Source organism: Dicentrarchus labrax, unplaced genomic scaffold (assembly GCF_905237075.1).
Source record: "Dicentrarchus labrax unplaced genomic scaffold, dlabrax2021, whole genome shotgun sequence".
NCBI lineage: Eukaryota > Metazoa > Chordata > Actinopteri > Moronidae > Dicentrarchus > Dicentrarchus labrax.
The window spans coordinates 742,501-764,186 of NW_026136708.1; the positions used below are offsets into that span (position 1 = coordinate 742,501).

Here is a 21,686-nt window from a genome sequence, read left to right on the forward strand (position 1 = left end):
TAACGCCGCTAGCACGGTACCGTAGAGGAAGCTATCGTTGCTTTTAGTGATACACCGTTATTCCCCACTCTGGCCACTGACGTTACATTAACACTTAAATGTATTTAACGGTACCTGTTTGAGAGAAAGCGTTGCCCGTGGTAACCTTGACACCGTCATCTCTTACACGGAGAACGCCGCCAGGCTCCTGTATGAGCGGATGTTGTGACGACGTCAGTAACGGTTAATCCGGTGTTTGTCTCCCTCTGGTGGAGCGGAGGATGCACTGACAGCCCGGAACGTCAGCTCATTATTAAAGGAGAATTCCAGCTCCCCACCAGAGATGTATTAAGACACTCATATACAAATAGTCTGTCTTTAACAATAATAAAACAAGTATACGTCAAACATTAAAATCCTTAAAAAGTCATCTAACCCTTCTACCTCATTAAATATTCCCACTGGAAGGGGACCCATTCCATTTACTTTTACCAGGTGGATGGTCCCAGTACTGTGCATAAATACTAGATATCCCAGGGACAGCTCCCTGGGATATTAAGTATATTACTTGAATAAAAGAATTCTATGTATTTAAATGATTGGTTTTAAAGTTGGGAATATATTGAACACACAGTTTAACCCTTTAATGGCCTGTTCAGCTGTTTGGTTGACACATTTTGAATCACTATCTTTGAACTTGGCCCCAAATCAACATTTTAAGACACAAGCTCATTTTATGGTAAATGTAGTGAAGTCAGCTGATGTAATTACAACGGATTGCTACAAAATGTAAAACTCATTATCATTCATTATTGTTCATAACACACATTTAAATATATCCCATATGCTAAAATAATTTCATATCAATGATTTTTTACTGTCTAAAAACAGCGCTTGAATGTTGAATTGTCCTTTAGTGATGCCAAGATGGATGCTATTTCAAGTTGTTAGGAAATAAAAAGAATGTGATTTGTGCTGTTCAAACAAAATCTGATCTGAGTCACTTGAGCCTGCAGTCTGAACGTTAAATCAAAATGTCTGCTGTGAAACGGTGAGCTCAAACACAGACGGAGCAACCTTGTAAACTGTTTATTGTCAGGATCATTCATGTCATGGTTTAACAGATGGATGCAATGAAGAAACGACCTCTTCAATATGACCGATGTCTGCTCACATGTAAGTCCACATTACAAAACACAGAGGTGATAATGAACATCTCAACGCACATTTCACCAACGCCTACTCCCACTCCTAAAGGACTCAGTGACGAGCTCTCCTTTAGCAGAAGTCACGCAGTGTGGGTGGAAGATGAACAGCAGATATGCGTCTTTAAACCACTAAAAATGGGTTATACTGGCGGCTTTTATCAAAACTGGAATCTGCAGTCCCTGTGCTTCAAAGTGCAGCTGAATTTCTAAAAACCCTGACAGAGCTGTGACCTCTGACCCTCCACCCCAACAGCTCATTCAGGCGTGTGGTGAGATGCAATACTGTCCTCCTCTCCAAGGCACGTTATCGAGCTCCTTTGAATGTCAGTCGTGACCACACCGACATGCTACTGTAAGGTCGTGACGTCAGGAAGGGTTCTGTTAAAACTCGGTCCAACAGCTCCACTCCGTCTGTTGTCGTGTTAACACTGAAGATAAATGATTCGTAACACTGACTACAACATCCACACAAAACATGATTTGAGGACTATAGTACAATGGGGACAGAGGTATTTACTGACTCTTCACTGAGGTGTTTCACACGCAAGGGAATCACATTTTTGTTTCTATCATTTCATCTCAGACGTGCAAGTTAAAGCAATTCTCGTTACATTACAAAAGAAACAGAATTCCCCTGATAACAAGGACAAAACAGCAAAGGTTGCTATCAAACTCTACTAAAATCTACAGTAAAAATAAGAAATTAAAGGCACATGTACAGCGGCAAGTCCGTCTTTTCGTTTCTTTTTTTGAGTCCTTCTTCTGAGTCGTGGCTGAGGGGCTAGCAGCAGGGTGGCATTGTGCAGTTGGTTGCTTCCCCTCCCCTCCCTTCCTGTGAAAGATGGCTTCTAGTTGGTCTACTGGTCGGCTGCCGTGACGAGTTCAAACCACTGTCTGAGTGCGTCGCTCAGGGTCTCCGGCAAGGCGTTGACATCTCGCAGGATGACGTAGAAGGGGAAGGGGAACTCTTCCATGTAGGAGCGGATCTCTGGCAGTTCTCCCGGCCCTTTGAATATAGGCACCTTGATGTCCAGGATGGAGTCCTGCAGCAGAGCACCACAGTTTAGTGACTCTCCGTGTCTGAGAGTTAGAAAATTAAAAACAATTCTTCTTCACTTACCCGCGAGTTGGGGTTGTCGAGCACTACGAACATGACAAACACATTTGCACTGCGTGCTGCCCGTACAGCCGCCATCACCCGCTCCTTCCCCTCTAGGAACAACCCCCTGCCATCAGACACGACGACCAGCAGCTGGGCTGTCTCTGTGGAGAGAGGTCAGAGGTCAGAGGTCAGAGGGGAACAGTGGAGAGTGATATAATATAATGCGACTAGTCATGCAGTTAAAGTAGTATATAACACATCTGTTCTACAGTGATATCACAGAGTACTGACACAGCCTGGAGTACAATTCACTGCAGCAAGACAAGTAAGCAAGTTCCCTGTAAGTCAGTGAGACAGGTACCGGGTCCAGACCTCTGATACCCCTTTTCCACCCAGGCAGTTTGAGGGCCCTTTCAGAGCCAGTGCCTGCTATCAAACTAGTTTTTCGTGTTTCCAGAGCCAAAGAACAGACCCAGGAAAAGTTGTTCTAGTGTTGCACCAACACTTTTGGTCTAGAACCAAGAACCACCTGCGTCAGGGGCCGGGGGCGCCTTGAAGCCAGCCATGTCTTATTTTAGCTGATTAGCGTAATTTCTCACAATGTTACGAACGTAACAAACGTAACATTGAGCTAGCTGGCCGGCTAGCTAGCTACGTGTTCTCACATCAATGTTACATTGAGCAACTGCCAATGCGCCTTTTGTGTTGACTGAAAGTCACATCGGCAGGATGGATATGTGACTCACTACTGGCTGAACTAACTCATAATGCCGCCTGTATGCCAGCTCCATGAAAAGGAAACGTTAGCTCCACCAGGGGTTTTATAGCTTAGACAATGACTCGGAGCACCTGGCTCTGATCCCGGGACTTCCTCGTCTCTGGTGCCCCACTAAAGGCTTGTTTGTTGGATATTGAATACAATCTGGGCCCTGACTCCATTTACTCAGTGGTACACAGGTCAAGCAGGATGGACTTTTCAAGCAGTCATACTAACAGGCAGGTACTAAAGCCTACATAGAAAGTTGGCACTGAATGTGAACTAAACAAACAATATGACAAATAAATGCTGAAACTTTTGAGTCTGTTGGATTATGTTGTAGAGAAATGTGTTTTTACGCTGCAAAGTATACCAGTTCAATATATTCCTTATATTCATATAATGTAACACTGTCCCATGATGCCAGCTTTGCTTGCAAACAGCCCAAAATCAGCAAGAGGGAACAAGTTAGACTTTCACTACCCAAGATTTCTGTTACACTGTGTCAGTAAACTGTACAGCACACCATCACTGAGCTACTCTCAGTTAAACATGCTGTGTGAAACATTACCTGAGTTTACAGACCCAGGAATCTGCTGTCGTGCTGTTAGAAACATTTTAGTCGAGGTCTCCAAAAACTGCAGGGGAGAGTTATGAAGAGAGAGTCATTTTAACATGATCAGTCACATGTTTCACCACAAGTTACCTGAGATCATTTGTACCATCAGCTGTTGGGTTTTGCAACAAACTATAGGTCATCTTCCACCCCTGCCCATGTCACAGTACATTTTTTCACTATTTTTACCCCCTTGGGGACATTAAAGACATTTCATTTCATTTCAAGTTACAAACAGATCACGATCAAACATCATTATCAAATTCAGATCAGGACACAAGAAAAAGGGAAACAAATGTTTAACATGTTTCAAATGAACAAACACACTGCATACAGAACTGTGGTGTTGATATAATGGATTGCCTTTTCTCTCTTCACTATTAATTTAAACAGAAATATAATGGAAGTCAATGTAATCTGTTTGTACAAAGAAAAACCTCACCTGTGCTATTCTGGTCTTCTTCTGCTGGAACTGACAGAGTCTGAGGATCCGAGCCCCCGACTCATCATTGAACTGCTGCTGGAAGGGGTGGAGCAGCTGCACCTGCTCGCCAAAACTGCACACAGGAGCAGGCGTTAGCTTCACATTAAATACATGACATCAAAAAGGGAAATTTCAGTGTGTTCAATTTCCCACTCGTACCGTCTGAGGTCCAGATATTTCTTACCTGGGTCCATAATTTAATCTGCACAATATGTTCTGTCTTTATGGCATCACATTGTACTTGCATATCCTTACCTGCACACAGACACCTGTCCGACCTCCAGCAGAGTGAGAGCGTTGATGATCACTGACAGGGATTCGAACGCCAGCTGCACCAGACACAGACAGACACACAGACAGACAGACAGACAGACACAGACACAGACACACAGACACACACGACACAATAGTAAGGTTATTTGTACATATTGAACTCTATTTTGTAGAGCAGCAAACAATTATTCTCTATGTAAAGATACAGTGGAGTCATGGTGTCACACTCTCTCTGCCTGTGTTACTATCGCAGCCTCTCTGTGGTTTGTTTCCTCCATGACCAAGGAGATGGTGGTGGACTTCAGAAGGAAGAAACCACATCTCCAACCTGTGTCCATCAAGGGGGTCGATGTGGAGGTGGTCAGGACTTATAAATATCTGGGGCTGTAGCTGGATGACAGGCTGGACTGGACAGCAAACATGGACACTCTCCACAGGAAAGGGCAGAGCTGTCTGAACTTCCTGAGAAGGCTGGGGTCCTTCAACATCTGTAAAAAACTGCTGCAGATGTTTTACCAGTCTGTGGTGGCCAGCGTGCTCTTTTACGCTGTGGTTTGCTGGGGAGGAAGCAGCAAGAGGAGAGACGCCGGTCGACTGGACAGACTGGTGAGGAGAGCTGGCTCAGTGGTGGACACAGAGCTGGACTCTCTGGTGACAGTGGCAGAAAGAGGGACCCTGGACAACACCCACCACCCTCTGCACAACACCTTCACCAGGCAGAGGAGTGTGTTCAGTGGCAGACTGCTGTCCCAGTCCAGCTCCACCAACAGACGCAAAAACTCTTTCGTCCCCCATCAGACTGTACAACAGCTCTCAGTAAAGGCAGGAGGACAATAGATAATAGATAATAGACAATGGACAATTTCTATCTGTATTTGCACATCCATTTGCACTGTTTACTGTTTGCACTGTTTACTGTAGCTACTGTTAATTTTATATATATATATATATATATATATCTTTTATTTCTAATTTCTTAAGGTTAGGGTTTTTAATTTTAGTTTAATGTATGTTTAATGTATGTTTTGTATTTTGTATGCTACTGGATACAGACTTTCCCTTGGGATAAATAAAGTATCTATCATCATTCTATCCATCTTCCATAGGCGGTCTGCTCCATGTGCAGCTGAGTAGAGCGACTGAAACTGCTGTTTTTATCATCCACGTCAGTGAATTAAGGATTTATTTCAACCAAACCATAGTGGAAAAACTAACAAAGACTGTTTAGGTAAGTTTCATTTTTATTCTGTTCAGTCTGAATGAAGTTATGATGCTAGAATAAATTGTGACGTAATATGACTGTTTCTGGTGAGTCTGGTGGAGAGTGAAAGTGATATTACAGCTGTTTGTGGTTAAATAAAAGCTTTCTCTCTGTAGGGATCCTCTCTGTAGGTCAGTGGCAAAAAGGTGCTCTAGTGTGACATCCAGTGAAAAGAGAATTTTGTGGGCATGTCTCAGGAAGCATGTAATATTATATAACAGGGCTCTGTCACCTGTTTGGAGTGGTTGTCCACCATGCTGGAGGAGTCGTCCACAGCCAGACAGATCTGGTACTCTCTCTTGCTGGGCTTGGTCCTCCTCAGCCAGATCTTGTCTTTACGGAACTGACTGGCGATGTAGGGGATCACCTTCCTCATGTTCAGACGCTTCCCTGTGCGGTAGTCGCCTCTGTGGAGCAGTGGAACACACACATTTAACAACATAACAACAATGTAAAGCTTCCATTATAACACCAAGTACAGAGTGTGCTGGGTCCTGACTTGAGTTTGGCGGCCTGTGTGGGCTCCAGGATGAGGCGGAGTTGCTCACACAGCTGCTGGGACAGAGTTGAGGTCAGGTTCTGGTACTGGTGCCACATGGACGCTGCTGCGCTCTCCTGGAACACAGACGAGAACAAGTTAGTCACAATTTACAACCTGGGCTTCATACAATCACAACTACAGTGTATTTATGTACTACAGTACATAAATAGGACCTGGATATGGCTTATGTTAGGAAGACACCTATTTGACATATTTATTAAAAGTTCTTATATAGTATTATTTTGCAGGCAAATTTCTTGGAACAGCTTGTACATATGTTTAACATTCTATATGAAGAATAATAAACTGCACTGAGGGTCTTAACAAGTCTGTTTACTGCTTTAAGACCTATTTCACATCCATGCTGGCAAAAAAAAGTACAAAAGGACATTAGTCCCAGAATTACTCAGAAAATGAATGAGTTCACATTCAGCGGAACATTTCATTTTTATCTTCAATTTGATAAAAGTAATATCGACTTCGACCAATCCATTTTTAACACCTGTCAAAATGTAATTTGCTTTTTAAGGACCAGCAGAAATCCCAGATTCATTTGGGACACAGCTACAGGGTCAGCCTCACCTCTTCCTGAGTTCCTGGAGCCAGTTTGTGCCAGGCCTCCAGCTGCAGCTCCATCTCCCTTCTCATGTCCTCCGGGTCCCTCTCTGCTTTCTACAAAATCACACACAGACACAGACACACACAGACACACACACAGACACACACACACACACACAGACACACACACACAGACACACACACACACACACACACACACACACACACACACACACACACACACAGAGCTTTAAGGTCTGGCTTTGATCACTCAATGCAATTAAAGTATTCTGTTACTGAGTTGTCAGCAGCTAAACAAAATGTCTGTGTGAGACAGTTTGTCTGTGTTGTAGTTCTCTACCTGCATGGTGTCCAGCAGCAGCTCAGGAACTGTGTGAATTGTGGATTCTGTGCTTCTCTCTGCTCGCTCGTCTTTTCTGATGTTTTGTTGGTCCTTCCACCTCTCCTCCTCCTCCCCCTCTCCCTGCCTCTGCACCTCCATCTCTCCACTGTCTACACCTGCACATGAAGACAAGGAGGGAGAAGTCAGGAGACGTGCAGGTTGCACAAAGCCACAACAAGAATTCGATCTGCAAGTGCAATTCTAAAACACAAACTGTCTGTTTAATCAGATCCTGGTGGGCAGGATAAGAAGAAATGTGTCACCTGTCTGGGAAGCCTTGGTAGAGTCCAGCTGCTCAGGCTTCAGCTCCTGGACCTCAGCGGCCTGAAGGTCCTCTTCCTGGTTCTCTGTTTCCATGGCAACATCCTCGTCATTCTGATCTTCATCCTGGTCCTGCTGTGTTCCTGCTGCTTTCTGCTGGTCAGCACTGGCAACATCTGGAAGCAGCAAGAACAGAAAAAATACATCCATGTATCTACTTCAAACCCGATCTGATGATTAAACCTGACATGTTGTTGGAGAAGATCACAGGAACTGTGAATACACACTTTGTATTCACAGTTGTTACGTGTGTGTGGAGGTGATTACTGACCATATGTCTGTGTGTCATAGGCCGTCTCTCCCTGTTTGATGTGCTCATACAGGTCTGACTCCTGCTGGGCATCGCTCTGCCGGCCATCCTCAGAGTGATCCTTACTGCTCTCCACTGTACGCAGACGCTTGTTAACACGTTCATTGTAATCACCGGTCGACCGCTCGTTGTCTGCTTGACCTGGTTTCCTCTTGAAGCTCTGGAACACAACAAAAAAAACTGTGAGGAGAATATGGATTGAAAAACAAAGGGAGGTAGATTCATGAGAATGCTGATGGTCTGGGCTCTCTCTGAGAGTCCGGTTGTACCTGAGTCTTATCCCGAGTGTGTGTCTGCGATGCCATTCTCGCTGTCAGCTTTGACTGGTGACCCTCTGATTGGCTGGCATCAGCGGCTCCACTCCCATGCTCCTGACAAACCACAAACATGGAAACATTTTAGATCTGATCGTCTTTAGGGAAACAATTTGTAGCTGTAGCTCATTTTCAAAAAACTTATTTTATTGATTTTTTCAAGCTAAATGAGGGGGTTGACATGACCAACACAATAATCATACAATCATACAGGACCTTTAATGTAATGGGTCACATCTTAAAAGAAACATACACAGTATATAGTCATTGTTTAGTCATCCTGAGCAGAGAATGTGTGTATGTTAGTGCATGCGTCTACATCAGTGAATTAAAGATTTATTCCAACCAAACCAGAGTTGGTTATTGCAGGAACGACTAACAAAGATGGTTTTGGTTATTTAATTTCTGTTCACTCACTAAAGTTATGATGCTAGAATAACCTGCAAGGTAAAGGTACTACTTATGTCTATGGAGTCCGGTGGTGAGTGATGGTGATATTATGGCTGTTTGTGGTTAATCAAAAGGTCTTTCTCTGTAGAGATCCTTTCTATAATGCTGTCAGACACCTAACAATTTGAGCCTGGCAAAAACAGTGGCAAAAACAACAACTTGTGATTTTATGCTGAAATCACATATAAACTTGAGCCATCCATCAGGAAGTGAAAGCTCCACTGGTGTCTGAGTAAGGTGTACCTCTTTTGCTTGGTCTCTCTCTGATGCCTCTCCTGCCAGCTCCACAGCTGTATCACTCTGAACGTTCTGCTCTCCAGTCTGACCATCTGTGTTGTGCTCCTTCCTCTCAGCTGACTCTGGCTGCTCCTCCTCCTCCTCACCTGCTCCTTCCTCCTCCTCCTCCTCCTGTAAGCATTACAACAGTGAAACAACAACAAAACCATGTGTGTGGACAAATGTGTTCATCACACATACTTCACATGTACATACACACCTTTGGTTTGTGTCCTTTGTCATCTGGAACAGTCCGATCTTCATCTCTTCCTGCCTCCTGTCCTCTCTCCTCCTCTTCATCTTCATCTTTCTCAGCTGACTCCTCGTCTCCCTCTGCTTTCTCTTCTCCTCCCTCCTGCTCCTCCTCCTCTTTGACCTTGGGCTCCTGACCGTTCTCTTCTCCTGGTTGAGCTGTCTGCTCTTCCTCCATCTCCTCTGCTCCCTCCTCCTCCTTGTCTCCATCTTTCTGCCCTTCCTCCTTCTCATCCAGGGTAGTGGGTTTCTCATCGATGTCAAATGGATTCTCCTCTGCAGAGAGTTCACTCAGCTGATTTAAATGCTAAAACAAACACTCCGCCCTGCCATCTTTAAAGGGATTGAATGGTGAGTTTATGTAGCTGCCATTACCAAATGACACCATGGTCATCACAACAGGAAGCCTCTTTCTTCTGTTGATCTTATTGTTAATGCTACAGCTTCTCAAAATTACACATTTAACAATGTTGCTTCTAGAGCTGAAGCAATTCATTGATTAATTGATTGGTAGATCGTAGATTGGTAGAAAAGGAAAATGAAATGGCTATAGTTAGTTGCAGCTGTGTCACCAAAAAGGACATTTGTTTTTTCATTATGGGAAACTTATTTTCCTATTGACCACCTGCTGTCACCTGTGGTACAGAACAGAGCCAGAGGGCTCAGTAGTGCTGAAATGATTTTTATTATTTAACGAAAAATGTATTTAAAGTAATTTTGATGTTGGCGGTTCTAACAGACTTTTTTTTTTTGAGTTTGAACAAATGATTAATTTCATTGTCAATTTGTCTGTTCTGATAACTAATAACAATCATTTGTATGTGAGAGAAGAATGCTCATCACTATTTCCCAGTAATACTACAGTTGCAATGATACACGATACATTAAATCAACTCAGAAAATGCATGATGTAGTATTTGTGTGTAAGAGTATATTTTGTTAAGATAGCCATGTCACAATTGTTCAACCCCTATATAATATTGTTGTTTTTAAAAGATGTCTGACAGTTTCTATGGCCTAAAGTGGAGTTGAAACATAATTAAGCCTTTAGGAACTCTAAAACGATCCTTCCTTTGCTTCAGCTGTGATGCATTTATAAACCCGACCCATGAAGGTAACCTGTGGAAGAAAGCCCAACATTTCATCAAGGGCCCTTAGCAACTTAGTCAGAACAACTAAGAGAAACCCCCGTGTGACTGCAAGACACCTACAGGATGACCTGATGAAGGCTGGTACAAGTGCTTCAGTGGCAACTATAAGATGTGCACTAAATAAACAAGGACTTCATGGCCGGACTCCAAGACACACTCCACTCTTGACCACAAGGAACATCAAACGTCGACTAGAATATGCCAGGAGGAATTTGGATAAGACTACAGAGTTCTGGGAGACAGTTCTATGACTGATGAAACCAAACTGGAACTGTTTGGACATATGGACCAGCGGTATGTCTGGCGTGTGAAAGGCCAGGTTTATGACCAGAAGAATACCATCCCCACGGTCAAGCATGGAGGTGGGTCATTGATGATGTGGGGCTGTTTTTCTGTGGCAGGAACTGGCAATTTTAGAGGAGGATGCATCGACACACTTTGGTCAACTTTGGTTGTTTTTAAAGTGCTTAACAAATAAGTTGGTTGGATTGGATGCATTCTGTTGACAAATTAAACCTTGGTGATCAGTGGACTTTCCAGCAAGACAATGATCCCAAGCACACCTCCAAGTCAACCAAAGCTTGGTTGAGAAAAAGATCCTGGAATGCCCTGGAGTGGCCTTCTCAGTCACCAGATTTAAATCTGATGGAAAATCTTTGGTGGGATTTAAAACAGGCAGTTGCAGCACGGAAGCCATCAAACATCACTGAGCTAGAGGCTTTGGCACATGAAGAATGGGCAAAGATTCCGATCGAGAGGTGTAAGTAAGTAACACTCCGGTGTACCGAAAATGTTTGTTAGAAGTTATAAAAGCTAAAGGATGCTCCACAAAGCATGTGGACGTGTTAAAAGAGTTACATTTTTCATTTGAACTTTTCATTGAAGGTTATTTGTCATTTATTATTAATATTTATTCATTCATCTTTCATTCACATCACTATAATGTCTTTTGAGGTGAGGGGGTTGAATATTTCAACTGTATATTATTCTGGTTAACAAATGATCAGATAATATTAAATAGAAATAATGGCAATAATCGGCCCTTGAAACAGTATGAAATGCACTGTGGAGGCCAGTTAAGAAGCCATGTCATAAACTGTCACACCTGGTTACAACTTAGCTTTTAGACTTACAGTGTGTCTACACTGAAATGCTCATTTAACATTCTGCTGCATTCCTTTTAAACTGCCTGTGTATTATCTGAAGTGAGTGCTGTACTTTACTTCAGTAAAAACTTAGTAGTGTCAGAAAACAATAACTTCTGTTGCAAAATACAATCTATGTTCATTAACTAAAAAATGGGATGAGAAATGGTCCTATATGCACAACAGTAACACCAGATTTTGTATGTGTTCGTTTAGCTGCAGGTCTCACCGTCACCCTCGCCCTCTCCATCGTCTCCGGCCTCGTCGTCCTGGTCCAGGTTTAGATCTTCTGGCAGGTCCATGGCCTCGGGCTCAGGTCTCTTGTCCTGCTGACCGTGGTAGGGGTCTACTTCGTTCTCATCAAACTCCCTCTGGAAAACAGCAAAAGCACAGTTCAGACAGACGAAAGCCATAAAGTCATTTGTGAAATGTTGAAAATATCTGACACTAAACCATGGAAGTCAAAGGAAGGTTTATGACCTCATCTCCTTGTTCATGGATTTTCTCTTTCTCCTCCTCGTCCATCTGTTCATCTTTGTCCTGGTTTTTCTTGTCTTTGTTGGGGTCTGCAGCATCCAAGTTGTCATCTTTAGCAACCAGCTCTGATTCACCCTGACAGAATCCAGTGTTGACAGAAAATGAAGACACATTAACAAAAGGGACATCGGAAGACTCACTTAAAAAGAGCAGATAGAAAGGTCTGATAAGCTCCGTGGTCAGTCTACTGTACCTGGTCCATGCCCTGGCCAGACTCTTCCTCCTTGTCACTTCCTTCCTCTTCATCATCCTCATCATCCCCCCACATTCTCTCATCCAGAGTGTCTGTCTGTCCTTCACCCAGGTCACCCATCTTTTTATCCAGCTCCTGCTCATCCTCTTTAGAAGACTCATCATCTTCACCTGCAAATGATTCAAAGAAGGACAACTGAAAGTCACATATTAGAGGATCCTCCTCTAATATATTTCAGCAACAAGTGCTCCAACTCTGTTATGGAGGGCCAACAGAGGTGGTATTGTAAAACATTTATTGTATGTTACATAGTTTGGTGAAAAGTTGTGTCAAAGTCGTAATGACAAATCAGATTCCAGACCAGCAAAGTACAAATCATCTGGTTTGTGAAGAATGTAAATAATTGCAATATAATTCGTTCATAATGATTTAATGTTAATAATCTCATGATACTGAGAAGTTTATTGTATTTGCTTTATTTGATATATTTTTAAGTCCTGGAGTTAGCAAGAACATTGGGGACACATAGGGTCAGACAGTTCAAGTTACCTTGTTCATTCTCATCCCCATCATGCATCTGGCCATCAAAGTCCTCTGACATTTCGATAGCGTTGTCCTCTGCCTTGATGTTCCCTTTATCCTGTTCTTCTTCCTTTTCCTGACCCTCCTGGAGAGTGTCTTCCACCTGGAAGGAGAATGCAGGGAACACTTTATGAGAAATGTTGGCTAGGCTCTAATAAAGTTCCAATATGCATGTCGTAGTATAGTTTATGGCAAAATAAGATCTCAGAATGCTTCTAGTGCCACTTTTCCCAGAGCTTTTAACCACATCTCATGAACAAACCCAGCTAATGGGGCAGTGAAATGCAGTTGAAAGTTCCAGAAATAAAAACTAGTAAGTAGAACTTGAGTTAAGATTATTTTATAAAAAAAACGTATTAGTAAATTGCAGATATTTAATCACCTGATCTTCGTTCTCGATCTTGTCACTGACGTCTTTGGTGCCCTCGCCTTCTCCTATTCCACCGCCCTCGTAGTCGTGAAACTCTGTGGCGCCTTCTCCATCTCCACCGGCCATCAGCTCCTGAGGCAGGCAGAAACCCTGAGGAGGATTCCACAGCTATCATTTAGTCACTGCTTTCACTTCAACTTAATGCCTGTGTGACTTTTTTAAAAGAGACTGAGTAACTGCTGTGGTGTGTGTACCTTCTGAGCGAGCTCAGTGAAGATGCTGGCCAGGACAGACAGCAGCTTGCCCGTGCTCCTGTGTGCTCCCAGTGACACTGCCACGTAGTAACGCACCAGGTCAGAGTAAATCCCCAGTACAGGCTCCAGACGCACCAGCATCCTGCACGCCCTGTTCACCTCCTGAACACACACACAGGTTTACTTTTTAGGTTCTGTCTAGAGATGCAGCGATTGCAATTTTCTTGTCAGATTCCAATTTTAAACACAGAGATTTTCTTTCAAAGATCTATAACTGACAATAACTTTTCTTTAATAGCCATGTTTGAAGAATGTGTCCCTCACTGGAATGAACATAATATGAATTGGCCACCATCACAGCAGGGTGGATGAACAACAGGCAAAATGAATATAAAGAACAGGGTCATGGGCAAGTAAGTAGTCACAAAATCAATACTGGCTCACTGGCTCTTGGATCAATAAATTCCATTTTAATTGCAGCTAGACAGTCACATGCGCAGCTGTTGTTGGTACCTGCAGCTGTGGCGGCTGACAGGAGTCTCTGTGTGTCCTCAGGCGGCTCAGCAGCCTCTCCAGCCCAGCACTAACATCTCCCACACACAGAGCCTCCACCTCAGTTGCCAGCTCCTCCTCCAGGAGTCGAGTCAGGTGGCCGGGCTTCAGCAGGTCCTCCACAGGCTCTTCATCTTCCTCCTCCTTCTCTTCAGCACCCTCTGAAACATCAAATACCATTATACAGATAACCATTAATACTGTCACAAAACAAACATGGCATTCTGATACATCAGCTTCTGTTTTTACGAACAACTTTTCAGTGTCGGTGTATTCGTTTCTTTTGTTGCAATAGTTTTTGACCTGAGTGCATTGGAGCTGTTTTTTTTTACTCTGTGACCATGATAACTGTCACTAACACAACTCATGGCTAACGTTTCTCTATACTTGGCTGCCCCTGCTCTCTGGAACTCTGGGAGGGCCTTTGCAGTTTTTAGTGACTGAAATACTGCGGCAGGGGCTGTATATGGATTGCGAGTGCCCAAAACATGCAGTTTGTTCACGTATCGTTGTTATTCTTTTTTTCATAGATCGAAATGAGTGGATAATGCACATGTCTCTTCTGTAGTTTTATGGAGTATCCAATGTAGGTCACCATACTGGAATGTTGTTTTGCCCTTCAGGGCTCAGTGCCAGTCACGTGACTGTGAAAACTGTGAATTGCTGCTTGTAATGTTCTACATTGGAATGAACCAACATTTTCAATGTGTTCCCTTTTCTGTACACTAATCCTGCAGAGAGCCCTGTTGTTCTTAAATGCACCATCCTCACCTCTGTTGGCGCCTCCATGCTGCTCTCTTTGTTGCTCTCTCTCACTTTTCTTCACAAGCGTCTGCACAGCACACAGCACTGTGTTGATGTTGGACTCCAGCTCCGCAGAGAACTCCGTGCAGAAGGCAGGCAGGTGATCTGTTGGGGAAATGAGGAGAGGAACTGTAGAACCAAGTGTGATTTCATCTTATTATACTGTCCCAGCAGCAAAAGTATTTTATTTTATTATTTTTTTTACAGCCCTGGGTTTGTCTTCAGGATGTCTATTACAAATCAGAATTATCTGAAGGAATGATAGTATTAGGCTCACTGGTCTGTGGCATGATCTTGAGTTGTACCTGAGTTCTGGTGTCCCAGGGAGAGCAGCTGGGTCTTCCAGGTGGTGAACTCTGTGATGTTAGCCTCCACCTGTCGTCTGACGTACTGCAGGCTCTGGGTGATGGCAGGCTGGCTGTCTGGACTGCCGACACACACGGCCGAGCTGAAGAGCTGCTCCACGCTGGGCATCTGAGCCACTACTGCTCCCAGATGGTCGAAGGCTGAACAGCACGTAACAAAATGGTTCCTGTGGGAAATAACAGCGTTGTTGGGACTAGTTCTCTTTTTGCGGCTATATCCAATTTGAAAAATAAATATAGAAAATTTGATTATGTTTTACCATGTGTGGAGGACTCTCTCTGAAGTCTGCTGTGCCACATTGTCCAGCTCCACCTTCAAACTCTGAGTCTGCTTGCACATTGCATTCAGGTGCTGGTTTAGCTGGCACCAGGCGGCATCTCCCCTCCGCATCAGACAGCCGGGAGGTTGGCGCTGTGCTGCCAGCGGGGATGGGCACCTCAGGGTGTGCTGTCTGCAGCTGCTCGTCTCCTCCTTCTGCTGGAGGTCCTCTGGGCAGCACTGATGCAGCCAGGCTAGCTGCTGCAGGAGGGTGATGCACTGGGCGGCCAGTGCCTGGCCTCTGCTGACCCAACCCTGGAGAGATGCCTGGGGTGGGAGGGTGCAGCCTGCATCCTCACTGTGGCTCTGGAGGTGGGCTTTGACACCCTGGACACTGTCTGTAAGCCTCCTAGGGGTGGTGATAAGAAGAGAAAAAACAGCAAATCAAACTACAATAGTAAACAACACACAATGTGGATCGTTTCAACTTAATCCATCCAGTAGAGAGAGAGAGAGAGAGAGAGAGAGAGAGAGAGAGAGAGAGAGAGAGAAAGAGAGAGAAAGAGGCGCCAAGAACTAAGAAGTATATCAGAGAAATAAATAAAACGTTATTTTCCTGATTGTTTCAAAACGGTAGTGCAGAAGGTGCATGTTGCCAGTCTGAATGACACTGACTCTTAATTGTAGTATGAATGGAGTCCCCACAACTGTAGAAAGACACACGTAGGAAGAATAGCCAAGCCTTAAGATGACAAGTCCTAAAAGGATATTATTTTTTTCCTCCTTCCCTTTCAACTTATGGCTGTAACTATCCATTAAAGGCAATAAAGAAGAACTAAACAGAAAGAAATCCCTAAAATGAACATGCAAATTACCTCAATGTCAAACTAAATACATTTTATAGTACTGACCTCTTAGCTATGGCTGATGATTTGTAACTGACCTCTGACCTTCCATTCCATCCACCTTACTTCCATTACCATTCAGGCCAATGAATGAAGTGAATCCCCCCAAAGGGTTCAGTAATGTTATGATAATAGTAACATAATATTACAATAATATTGCTTTGCTATTTCAGCTAGATGCCATCAGATGCATTTATATTATTATTTCATACCAAAGGTGTCATTTCCTCTGAGGATGAGGGGCACGTTTGTTTTACTCACATAAATCTCTTTAAACATTGACTTCTTCTGTTTTATTTACAGCTAATATTCTTCTAAAATATGCTGGAATTGAACAAAGATAAGACTGCATGGGACATAGCTCTTTGTAGTGAAGATGAAAATGTCTCCTAAACATAGTCGTGACTCGTGTGGCAGCAGACTGACCTGAGATAGACCCACTGCTCAGTGAGCTTGGCCAGTCGTCGCCTCTGTCTGAGGAGCAGCTTGAAAAGGTGAGAGGAGAAACCTCTACAGCGCTCTATGTTCCCCAGACCCAGCTCCTATAAACACACACACACACGCACACGCACACACAAACTTCAGGCTATAGGCAAAAATACACAGACAACACACTGAGGAACTTAATCTGTAAACCCTGGCCTTTGGTATCTGTGCCTCACCTTGGCAGCCTGCTGGAGAGCAGTCTGCAGGGATGTTCTCCTGGCCCATGAACGGTAGAAGTATTTCTGACATCCATCCCATGCTGTTAACAGCTCTGTAAACAACCTACAACATCAAGAATGCAGAGAAAATGGGCACCCGGTTAGCTCAGTCAGTAGAGCTGGCGACCCATATATGGAGTTGCTGCAGTGGCCTGGGTTCGAATCCGACCTGTGGCCCTTTGCTGCTTGTCATCCCCTCTCTCTCTACCCACCTTTCCTGTCTATCTTCGACTGTCTCTATCTAATAAAGGCATGAAAAGGCCAAAAAAAATTATAAAAAAAAAAAAAAAGAATGCAGAGAAAATGGCTTTCAGAAGCAGAGAATACATATTACACAGCTATCCACTACTTAGGATTTACTGAACATTAAACCTGGTTTCTCAGTAATGAATATGATCCTACCAACAGTCCAGTTTCAAACTAAATTTACTAAACTGGAAAACTAGTCACTAAATTTCCATGTTTTCTAGGATTTCTACCATGAGTTACTTTCAAAACCTCCATAACAGTAGGCTACGTTCACATTAGTGACTCAGATCTGTTTTTTTCATGACAGCACAAATCCCATGGAATCTGATATTTTCAATTCTAATTAGGGCCACTTTTATATGCGGTCTAAATCAGATACAGGTCAGATTTTTTTGCATTGTGACCTCAGTATGTAACACTTTACTGTTCACACCGGAATCTGATATAGGCCCCATTTAACAAATAATGTAAAAAGAAAACAAACAAATTTGAACAATAAATGACAACTGAGCGCTAAGGCTAGCAGTGTGAACGTAGCCACAGTGTCTGTATAAGCTAATATACCACACAGCAGCATTCTTAAGATGAATACAATGTGATTCCGCTCTATGCATCTATGAACAGGTTGTATTTACATGCTCTCTGTCTGCTCCTGGTTCCTGACTGCAGACAGAGCGGTGCTCATCTCCAGGGGCTGCATACAGAGGGTGGCCTCTGGGTCAGCTATCCTGTTCCACGTCAGGCCTTTGCGGTATGACAGACCTTAAAAAGGGACCATGATTTATATTAGAGAGGTTGGAAGACGGTTTGTTCTTTCTGAGGCTTTCTGAGGAGCACTTACCTATTTCTGTGAGCATCTTGAACAGGTCTGACAGAGCTCTCTGCTTCTGCTGCAGGATGTGCTTGACCTCAGCCTTCTGCTTCTCTTTCTCTGCAGACTTGTCGATGGTGAGGCTCTGCAGGTCCCGCAGGTTGCTGATAACTTCGCCTGAAAGTAAAAATACAAACAACAAGAGGACAGTGCATCAACACTGAGGGGTTTGCAGCAATGTGGCAAACTGGGAAGCAGCTTTGTGATGTTATGTTGCTAATTTGGATGTATGACGTCCTTGTGTAGGTTAAAAACACAAATAAACAACAAACACATCTCTTCCTTACAACAGCTACCATTAGAGTGGTCCTGAACACCTTAGCCTAGCATGCTGTGGTGAAAAACCACACCCAAGGACAAGATGGTGCTTGTCAGAGGATCACCAAAGTTATTACAATTCATCCTGAGGGTAACAGAAATGTCTGAACCACACTTCATGGCAATAGTTGTAGTGATATTTAAGTCTGGACTTAAGTAGCTGACCAACACAGCAGTAGTGGCAACACATAAATGATCCTGAGGGTGGTGCCAAAGTCAAAGTGTTCATCCTTTTGACAGGATGAACATGCTCAGCAAATACCATCTGCCCATTAGACTTTGTTTTTTACTGTGTAAAAGTGGCTTTCTTACCAGTGAAGCAGTCCAGGTCTTCAGCCAGCTCAGGCACTGGGTGTTTCTTCAGCAGCTGCACGCACATTTTCTTCATCTTCCTGGACAGAACAGGGAGACGTCCCTGTAGAGATGAAGCTTCGACTTCTTCATCTGGGCCCTCATTCTGAAATACACAATTTTACTTATTATCATAAAGCACATGACAATAAGTAGTGGAATATGATAACAAAATACAAAAGGAAAAGGCATTATTTGTTAGAGACATGTACAGTACCTGCAGATCTCTGCCCTTCCCAGGCAGGACGCTCTTCAGTGCCCGGTGAACCCTGTGGATGGGTGTTTCCTCTGGGTTGGCGTCCACACTGTCCAAGCTGGCGCTGCTTCCCTGCTCTACCAGGGCAGGAACACTTGGACCGTTCAGAGCCTCCTCAAACTTCTTGACAAACTTGAAGAGAGTCCTGAAGAAAAATAATAAAGGCAGAACAATGTTGGTGGCAGGGGAGGCATTTGTCACCCCTAAAAAATACACGGCAAACCAAAATCAAACCAAATCGGGGTGATATCTTACCGATGGGTCTTCTCCACTGACTGTTTGATGGACCAGAAACTAACATCGTTCCACTTGGAGATCTTCACAAAGTCCTGAAGACAACAATTGACATGACAGTGGAGCTTAAGAATGTGCATGCACTGTATTATATTAGCATCTATTTTCAGAGTACTGCTGTACTACTAATATTAACCTTGAGCTCCTTCTCGATGGGCTGTCTGAGCTGACTGATCTTGGTCTGGATGCAGTCGGAGAACTGACTGTAGTATTTGTGCAGATTCCACAAAAGACTGGACAATGATTCTGGAAAATGAGGAAAGAGTTACAAATACTACATATTACCTTGTTTTCACCAGTTACCACAGTTCAGAGGTCAGATGTTTTTGGAAACAATAAACTTCAGTGATGAGGCGGTCCATCGAGTCGAAATCCAATCAGCAATGTGTGAAATAGTCTCATGCATGACATATGGACAGCAGACAGTGCAGCACCTAGGGCTGACCCTGTCTGGTCAACCGATCAATACATTCATCAATATCCAAGCCAACTATCATGATTTAATTACTTGACAAAATTGCTGTCCTTATTATAATTACATAAATGCTGACACTGAATGCCACTAACTAGCTCTATCCATATTGTGCAGGACTGTTACTAAAGAATGTTTTTATTTTGAGCTGTTAATAATAAAGATATCTTATAGTATATATGGGCTTTATCTTTAATTTTTTTTTTAATTTAATTTCTGGAAGAGCGTGTCTATAATTAAAAGCATACAAAAATTAGCCTCTTTCCCCAAATTAAAAGCAGTAATTAACACTAATAAAGTTTCTGAAACATTTTCAGTCTTAGAGACACTTACACATGTAATCATCTATATATAAATTGTAAACAGTGAATAATAACTTCTTAACTTTCAACATACATGTGGGGCATGTGAGTACTGTATTAAGACATATATGCTTTGATGCTGTGGTGGCTGACCTTGTCCAGTCTGGTTAGGGACCAGCAGGAGGTGGCAGTGGAAGCTGAGCAGCATTGCCAGGCGGGTGTGGAACTCTCCCAGGGTGGAGCCCTCCATGAAGGCCTGGAGGGTGGAAGACACTGAGGACAAGGAGAGGCACTCTGCCTCATCACCTAGAGAGGACAGTAACAGGAAGACAGAGCATCTTGGTATATTATTTTTTTGTATTATACTCTTATTTGACTGTGGAAGTTTAAATGTGTCCTTTGTTTCTTGTAGTTTGTTTCTGGAACTGATGTCATTCTTCATTGCTATTTGTTTCCATTTGCAGAGATAAATACAATTCAATTCAATTCAATTCAATTTTATTCGTATAGCGCCAATTCATAACAGACGTTATCTCAGGACACTTTTCAAATAGAGCAGGTCTAGACCGAACTCCTTATAACATTTACAGAGACCGTGTAAATGCAGTGTAACAAGCAGGTAAATAATGTCTTTTCACCTCAATTATAGTTTTAATTACTTTTTTTTTTTTAATTGTCCCCACAAACATATATTACTTGGGTGGTTTTCACTCAGGTAAGTAAAAAAAACCATCATCATCCGTATCATCAGTTGGTCATTCTGCTGACTCAGCACACATTCTTTGTGTGTGTACCTGCATTAGCCTCCATCCTCTGTTCCTCCAGATATCTCTCCACTAGCTGGTAGATAGAGAACCAGTGTTTGGTGGATTTCTCGGTGTGCCGCTTCATTGCATTGTCCAGACTGCTTGACCAGCAACTACATGTGACAGGACAGGACATGTTTAGTTTCTACACACAGGAAACAGTTTGTACACTGTGGTCATGGTCACATCTTATATACTATTTGAGAAAAAAAAAAAAAAAAAAAAAAAAAAAAACACGGAGAAATTGAGGGCTATAGTCTAACTTTAATCTCTCTTATTTACTAACTGAAGGTATCTAAAAAGTAAGACAAGATGCCCTCTGTGTCTTACTTGAGCTCCAGTTTGCGCCACTGGATGATGAGCTGGGTGACTGGTTCCAGTTCCTTCCGCAGAGAGACTGAGCGGCTGGCGTTGTTCTCCCAGTCCTGATAAGAACCGCAACAACAATATAACATAGAGCTCACCTCTGAGCACCAAACTAACTTTTGAGAAAGTAAGTTTTAGTATTTCTACCTGATAAATGATGCAGGCTGTGAAAAACGAATTTATTTTCTAGCTGATTAAATATATAAACACTATGTGAACTGCAGAGCTCACCTGTGCTTTGCTGAGCAGGATCTCCAGACCATTAAGGAACTTGGCCAGAGGACTGGCCAGACTGAAAGCCATGATCCTCTCCATCACCACAGTCAGCTGGAGAAAAACACACACAGACAAGATTACACACTAGAGTAGCTAAGACACATCTGAAGAGTCTTCCCAACACCACAGCCCTCAGTACAACCCTGTCAGCGGGTAGCAGTTGCGGGTTAAAACACACACAATGATAGCATTCTTGTGA

General features: G+C 43.2%; 2 protein-coding genes across 6 annotated transcripts in view; both read right to left on the bottom strand.

Annotated features, from left to right (window-relative positions):
- Window positions 1-235, bottom strand: part of lyrm2 (LYR motif containing 2) — a 6,393-nt gene extending 6,158 nt beyond the window's left edge. For all 4 annotated transcript variants that reach the window (XM_051409964.1, XM_051409966.1, XM_051409963.1 and 1 more), the window contains exon 1: window positions 115-235. In XM_051409964.1, coding sequence (XP_051265924.1) covers window positions 115-159 — 45 coding nt within the window. In that variant the 5' untranslated portion in view covers window positions 160-235. The remainder of the gene's footprint in view (window positions 1-114) is intronic.
- Window positions 236-1,053: 818 nt separating this feature from the next.
- Window positions 1,054-21,686, bottom strand: part of mdn1 (midasin AAA ATPase 1) — a 63,375-nt gene continuing 42,742 nt past the window's right edge. The window contains exons 67-102 of one of the 2 annotated variants that reach the window (XM_051409857.1): window positions 21,443-21,538; window positions 21,176-21,270; window positions 20,834-20,958; window positions 20,193-20,345; window positions 19,402-19,511; window positions 19,227-19,300; window positions 18,933-19,116; window positions 18,677-18,821; window positions 18,017-18,163; window positions 17,811-17,937; window positions 16,885-16,990; window positions 16,649-16,764; window positions 15,319-15,726; window positions 14,999-15,225; window positions 14,661-14,798; window positions 13,851-14,050; window positions 13,338-13,499; window positions 13,096-13,233; window positions 12,681-12,816; window positions 12,132-12,301; window positions 11,882-12,013; window positions 11,631-11,772; window positions 9,074-9,381; window positions 8,821-8,982; window positions 8,083-8,184; window positions 7,775-7,973; window positions 7,446-7,619; window positions 7,141-7,298; window positions 6,804-6,893; window positions 6,180-6,295; window positions 5,913-6,087; window positions 4,402-4,475; window positions 4,105-4,219; window positions 3,618-3,684; window positions 2,308-2,450; window positions 1,054-2,230 (exon numbers count right to left, since the gene is read on the bottom strand). In XM_051409857.1, the coding sequence (XP_051265817.1) occupies window positions 2,045-2,230; window positions 2,308-2,450; window positions 3,618-3,684; window positions 4,105-4,219; window positions 4,402-4,475; window positions 5,913-6,087; window positions 6,180-6,295; window positions 6,804-6,893; window positions 7,141-7,298; window positions 7,446-7,619; window positions 7,775-7,973; window positions 8,083-8,184; window positions 8,821-8,982; window positions 9,074-9,381; window positions 11,631-11,772; window positions 11,882-12,013; window positions 12,132-12,301; window positions 12,681-12,816; window positions 13,096-13,233; window positions 13,338-13,499; window positions 13,851-14,050; window positions 14,661-14,798; window positions 14,999-15,225; window positions 15,319-15,726; window positions 16,649-16,764; window positions 16,885-16,990; window positions 17,811-17,937; window positions 18,017-18,163; window positions 18,677-18,821; window positions 18,933-19,116; window positions 19,227-19,300; window positions 19,402-19,511; window positions 20,193-20,345; window positions 20,834-20,958; window positions 21,176-21,270; window positions 21,443-21,538 (5,400 nt within the window). In that variant the 3' untranslated portion in view covers window positions 1,054-2,044. Of the gene's footprint in view, window positions 2,231-2,307; window positions 2,451-3,617; window positions 3,685-4,104; window positions 4,220-4,401; window positions 4,476-5,912; window positions 6,088-6,179; window positions 6,296-6,803; window positions 6,894-7,140; window positions 7,299-7,445; window positions 7,620-7,774; window positions 7,974-8,082; window positions 8,185-8,820; window positions 8,986-9,073; window positions 9,382-11,630; window positions 11,773-11,881; window positions 12,014-12,131; window positions 12,302-12,680; window positions 12,817-13,095; window positions 13,234-13,337; window positions 13,500-13,850; window positions 14,051-14,660; window positions 14,799-14,998; window positions 15,226-15,318; window positions 15,727-16,648; window positions 16,765-16,884; window positions 16,991-17,810; window positions 17,938-18,016; window positions 18,164-18,676; window positions 18,822-18,932; window positions 19,117-19,226; window positions 19,301-19,401; window positions 19,512-20,192; window positions 20,346-20,833; window positions 20,959-21,175; window positions 21,271-21,442; window positions 21,539-21,686 lie in introns of both variants that reach the window. The other variant, XM_051409856.1, reaches the window with a different exon arrangement.